Here is a 6000-nt window from a genome sequence, read left to right as displayed (position 1 = left end):
TCCGGCCCAGATCCGGTCCGATAGGGGGCGATACAGTTACCTCAAATAGTACACCGTAATGCTGGCGCACGAGCTTTCACCCTACCCCCCCCCCCCCCCTCCACACCAAAGAGCCTGGGAAATGGAACGTTTATGTTGTCGATTATACTGATTGCACCCGGAGGCATTGTACGGAATGATGGCGGCACAACGAAACGCTGGCCAGGATATCTGATTGCAGGCGCTTGTTCTGGTTCCTGGTTGGGGCTCACATTTCCTTCCGCTTGCGATGCTTACTCTTACTACGAAAATCAAATATTTTGTAACATTATCCCGTAGCGTCAGGTGGTGCCCTAAGAGCGCCCTCAGTTAACGATAAGCAGAACGTGATTGTCAACCGTTGCTCTCACTGTCAAACAAATTCACCTCACTCCTCGCCATAATTTAGTCTCTTTATTCAAAACCAGTGGCAACGAAGCGTTACGCTCTATCGGGTAGCTATCAAAGCGCCACACAATTCATCGCCTCTCTCTCTCTCTCTGTTATGGTAATAGAGCGCCCCGAGAACGATACTCCAGCGATAGGGCGCTGCCTCTCCATTCTGCTTCATTAGTCGCCGTTGGATGTTGCGGTGGCCATGGCCCGGCCACGAGTGCCAAACCACGGCAACTAGAACCCACCGCACCCACCGGTCGTATGGTAATGCCGGATTCTGTAACGAGATGTGTATCAAAGCCTCGCGTAATGACATTTATGATTCAAGCTTCACTGTCCCTCGGCGACGGAAGGAGGTATAGATAGAAGAAAGGAAGGGAGGCGCTAGTTGCGGTTAGCGTCTATGAAACTAACGAGATTCGAGCGAAAATATGCTTTGGCAGTCGCCTGAATTCGCCATCCGATAATGAGGATCGCGAGCAGCAAGTACGCAGCAACCGACGAGAGGTTGCGCAATTCGCAACCTTCACTGTAATGATAAGATTCTCGAACAGCCACCGCCGACCAACTCTCTCGAGTCTTATCAAGTGCAAATCACATGCTTTTTTATCCTTACATTTCATTGTTTTTCTCTCTCCCTTTCTTGTTCCTTTTTTTCTGCCAGAAGCTCCGAAGATAACGGCGAGGAATGTGACGCCAGCTGTTACCGCCGGATCGCCGCTGCACCTGTCGGTCGAGTTCTGTGCCAATCCGCCGGCCTATGCTGCCCGTTGGCTGCACGGTGATCGCGTCTACACGCCGGGACGACAGTATGGCAGCGAGGTGTTTGCGTACGGACTAACGGTGAGTTGAGACCTGTGTCCTTGCAGTCTAAAAGGACTAACGGCAAAAGAGGAATGCAAACGATTTCTCTGTTAAACTTAACTCAAGCACTCGCAAATGATGTTAAGGATATGTTCAAATGTGGGCTTACGGTTTATTCAAACTTTAAATAAGCTTATTACTTATTAAAATTTTGGGTGAAAATCAATCAGCTTTTGTGCCTAAATTGCATGCTGTATAATAACATTTCAAGAATATCTAAGAGCTAAACCTAAGGTAAAGCAAAAAGAGCTAAAAACCAGGTATGGTAACACTTTCAGATATATAAATCGAAATCATTTAAGATGTATAAATCAACGTTTTACGCTTAGATTGTGAGTTTTTCCAGATCGCCTTGAGTATTTTTCGTCAAATTTCCATTTTTTCAACTTAAGGTAGCATTTTAAAGTCAAAAAAGTAATGCTTTGCTATGCTTTTGCTCAAGACAATGAATTTTACTTTTAACAAAGATAGTATTCAATAAAAAAAAGCATCAATAAATTATACAAAACACGTTAAGGCTACCTTGAAAATATGCAAGACCTAGTTAGGATCTGTTCATTAGGTTTATGTTACAATGGACAACAGCTTTGAAACAAAATGGTTTGAGAAAACCGTTTCTTAGTGAAATTGAGCCACAAGCCATTTCAATTATCAATAGCTTTGTAAGTTTTAGTCCGATTGTACCAAAAAATCTACTCAATACTCTTGAAAGGTTAAAACATTCATGAAAAAATATATATAAAAAACTAGTTTAAAATAAGGACGTTAACCCAACGGCTTCACTCACATTGTGCTCGTACATTGCTGACGCTGCAGCTGCCATCAATTTGACTCCACCACTACCAGTAGCAGCAGCATCAGCTCGTAGCGAGTCTATTTCGAGCTCTCGATATGGATGGCAGTTGCATTTCGAGCCCTCAAACTGCATCCATCTTCCTGCTGCCATTCCTGAACCTTCTAAACTACCGAGTCCTTCACCTAAGGGTGTAGCATCTTCTAAAGCTAAGCATTGCATTGAAGATGCCGCTACGCCCCGCCGGGTGCTCGGGTTCAACTATGCATTTTCGGGTGACGAAATGCTAACGCCAACCTCACTCATTTCGTTGATTACGAACGTGACCACATCAACGAGGAACGTGCCCTCGTGAACCACTTCCCATTGGGCGCGTGTTTGCGAGTAAGATATCCTGCGAGTGCAAGCGAGCGAAGCGAACGAGAGTGTGTTTCGTTCAAAATCAAAAATCCCATAACACACTCACCGGCTCACCGGCTGTCCTTCGGGGCTCTTACGGGCCCGGATCTGGAATTAGGTTCGCATTTCAAACGCCTTTTTTCCCCCCTTTCTTTTCTTTCTCTCTTTTCCCCCTCTCCTGGGGCCATACAGGATCTACCGGGAGCGTCTGGCGGCTGCAAGGAAACACGTCTAACCTACGTGCACATGCACGAACGGGTGGTCCGGACCTTCTACTTCATCGTTTCGTCACCGGGCGGTGTGGCCGAGGCCGTGTTTCGTGTCAACTTTACCCAGAAAGCCCAGAAACCGAACAACGGTGCCTTCCGGCCTTCGCACACCGGTACCGGGCACGGCGCCGGTACGTCGCCCGTTGGCCCACAGTCTGGCTTCGGATCTTCGGCCGGTGGAATCGGCAAGTCCGGCGGAGGGCTCAAGATCAACACGCATCCGCTTAGCAATGTGCACGGTAACGGGCTGGATGATACGGTACATGACGATGAGGTACTGATGGAACCGGAGGAAATGCATTTTCCCATCAACATCGGCAGTGCTGGAGGGCGCGGTGTGACCCTGCGGCTTCCTCGGTTTCCGGTGCTCATAGCAACGCTCAGCTTGGTTGCGCTGCCTGCTTGGTGCAGCTTCGTACAAACCTAGGGATTTCGCTCTCTTTTTTTTCCAAAAGGTTGCAACCAACCAGACAACGCAGTTACCTATGAGTTGTATCTCAGTTCATTTGTAAAGTAGCTTTTCTTCGGAGCTGTACTGTTTAGCAACAACCGATCATTTGAAGGAAGGAAAATTGAAATTTGAATCCTGCGTCAATACTAACGTTCAGTAAGCAAACCGATACCAGAGTCCCTCCCTTAGTCGACAACGCATTGGTGCTGACATTGTTATCCCGTTTAGTTGATAAGCTAAAAACCAAAACGGTGGTCATCCAAATCGTCGATACCGTCGTGGCGTGAAGGCGCCGATCGATCATCATCTGTAAATAGTCTCGATGTGGTTAGCGACGTAAGCATTGTGGTTATATTTATATAGATTAGATGAGAGAACGGCAGAGAAGGAAGGTTCGCATTTCTTTACTCTTGTTACAGAAACGGGTGCTGTTGATTGACTTCATTTCCGAGCAATTCAGGCGCAAGCATTTGGCATTGGCACGTGTAAAGAGTGTATCGTTGTTTCCAGTTGTAAGATCAAAACATCAATTACTAAGCATAAGCCTGGGGGTGGAGAGGAAGGAAGGAGACTCCCCTGTCCCATGACCTTAAAGTATCGAATAAGTTCAGCTCGGGTGCTCCATAAATTGTAAAAACAAAAAACAAACAAACCGGTAAAAATCCTTTTAAACGCTGAATCCGCTCACCACTTTTTAAGCTATTACGCGTCTCGCCGAAGGCTTTCGTTGTTGTCCTGTTTGGTTTATTGCGAACATCTACCGCCTATCTCTTTCTCGCCGCTAGTTTGTGCTTCAGACGCAAACAACTAACGAAAACTTTCACTAAAACTGTGCCAAAAACTAACAACCATAAGAGGCCCGTTTGTACATACAACTAAAGGCATTAACATAGATGTTTCTAAACTCTACTCCTATCTCGTCTACTAAATCGAAACACACAAACACACATACACACACCAACACACCAGAGATGTGCCGGCCAGTCATTGTTATCAAATTGTCAGCTAATTAACACGAACATCAGCAGCAGTAGCAGCAGCACCAGCAGTACTAGCATCATCATCATCATCATCATCAGTGTTGGCGTAGCATCCGCCATCCGCCAGCACCATTATCGATCGAAAGTTGAGCAAAAATCCTTGTGCGAAACCTGGCACATGTCGCCACAGGGCCGCGAACTCGAGGTGCACGAGACGCAGACACGCTTCGTCCTCGTTCAAACCCGCTTTTCATAATCCACTACAACGCTGGAACCGCGTGATGCTTTCGCTCGCGGTTAGAGACCGCGTCTTTTCCCGCTGCCAGACCGTTCCCTTCCTTCCTTCACGCGAAATGTTATGAATAATTGAAGAGTATGATAACGATATGTAAAAATCTTTCAAAACACCGTCCCAACTTTTGCCGTCTCATGTACGGGATGGCCGCGAACCTCGGAACTATGAGTGGATGGTCGGGATCGTTAAGTTCGGTACAGCTTTGATCTCGGGCCCGCGGTTGCCTCTGGGCCCTCGGCGCTCATTTAAATCGTGCGGTGGCACAGATTTATCGTTTTCACTTTTCGCTCAACCTCTGGATTTCCCTGATAATTTTACCTTTACTTGCATTCGATCGAGCTAAGGTCGGTGAGATGAGATTGCTGATGTTAAAGCTGCAGAGTAACTCGCTGCGTTGAGCTGTAGAAAGGTGGATTGTAAATACCGCAAATCGACCAACTATCGCTCGATATTCAACATGTCTGCTCTCTCCTAAAGAACACTTCAAATTCTAATGTTCCTTTACAATCTAGCCTACCAGAAGATGCTTCTCGACGATTTGGTCTGTTGGAAACAATTCGAGAAATCAATTCTGAAAACCCTAAAGTGCCGCGAATGGCATCTCGATGGGCATCTATTAGGATAATGAAATATCTAAAATTTTGTTTGTCTAAAAACATTTCGCATCTTTGCCACCAAAGTGACATGTTCTGCGTCAAATGAAAAGCGCTGCTGCTCCTACTGCAAAGCCTCAAAACCCATCCAAGTAACTCATGGGCGTGCTCTTGGGCCCCAAAAACTGTGCTGCTCTTTTCTGCTCTCCTAATGTTTCGAGGGAAATAAGACTGTCCAAACGGGGGAGTGCGATGTGGCAAACAATAGGAAGAGAGAGAGAGAGAGAGAGAGAGAGAGAGAGAGAAAGAAGGAAAAAGAGAGATAGAAACAGAAGTAAGAATGAAAACAATTCCAACAGATATTTGGCTTACTAGATTAACAAGTGTTATCGATGTTCCACAAGCAAAGAGGCGCAAGGATCCGACGGCGCCAGGACCCTTTAGCAATTGAAGGAAGAAGAAAAAGAACTAGAGTGCACCGTAGCGGCCACACCAGGCACCGATACGGTGGTGGTGTTGGGCAACACCGAATTTCCGAACAGTTTGCGCGCGCGCGCGCGCGCTGAAAACAAAGCGTTTTGATATCCATGTAAAGCAAAGAAGGAAGGAAGCTAACAAAATTATACCGAAAACACAATGCAAGCAAGCGAATGTTTCGAAGTAGCGGACTTGACGAATACAAGATGGCGCGTGCGCACAAGTGACAAGTTAGCCAACAACAGTGTGATTTTATATACAAAACAAAAGAATGATGCATCAAAATAAATGCCGTAAGACCGATTTAACAACAACAACAACCGATTCCGGATGTCGTGTGTCTCGTGTCATTGTTTTAATGCTACGGGGTTGTAGTGTGGTGTTTTCTGGGGTCCGTGTCAAAGCAGCAGAAGCAGAGGAGAGCATTCCATTGCCCTTAAAAACCCTGCTTGTGGTACCCACTGG

At 46.3% G+C, this 6000-nt stretch overlaps 2 protein-coding genes across 2 annotated transcripts in view; one reads left to right on the top strand and one right to left on the bottom strand.

Moving 5' to 3' along the window:
- LOC125953629 (uncharacterized) overlaps positions 1-5821 on the top strand; it is a 48828-nt gene extending 43007 nt beyond the window's left edge. The window contains exons 8-9 of the mRNA XM_049683311.1: positions 1082-1257; positions 2663-5821. Coding sequence (XP_049539268.1) covers positions 1082-1257; positions 2663-3166 — 680 coding nt within the window. The 3' untranslated portion in view covers positions 3167-5821. The remainder of the gene's footprint in view (positions 1-1081; positions 1258-2662) is intronic.
- The window catches only part of LOC125953375 (pericentrin), a 465615-nt gene that overhangs the window by 322517 nt on the left and 137098 nt on the right, over positions 1-6000 (bottom strand). The window lies entirely within an intron of this gene.

This window comes from Anopheles darlingi, chromosome 3 (genome assembly GCF_943734745.1).
Source record: "Anopheles darlingi chromosome 3, idAnoDarlMG_H_01, whole genome shotgun sequence".
Lineage (NCBI taxonomy): Eukaryota > Metazoa > Arthropoda > Insecta > Diptera > Culicidae > Anopheles > Anopheles darlingi.
The sequence above is the reverse complement of the archived record's forward strand: the minus strand, read 5'-3'. Positions and strand labels throughout refer to the sequence as shown.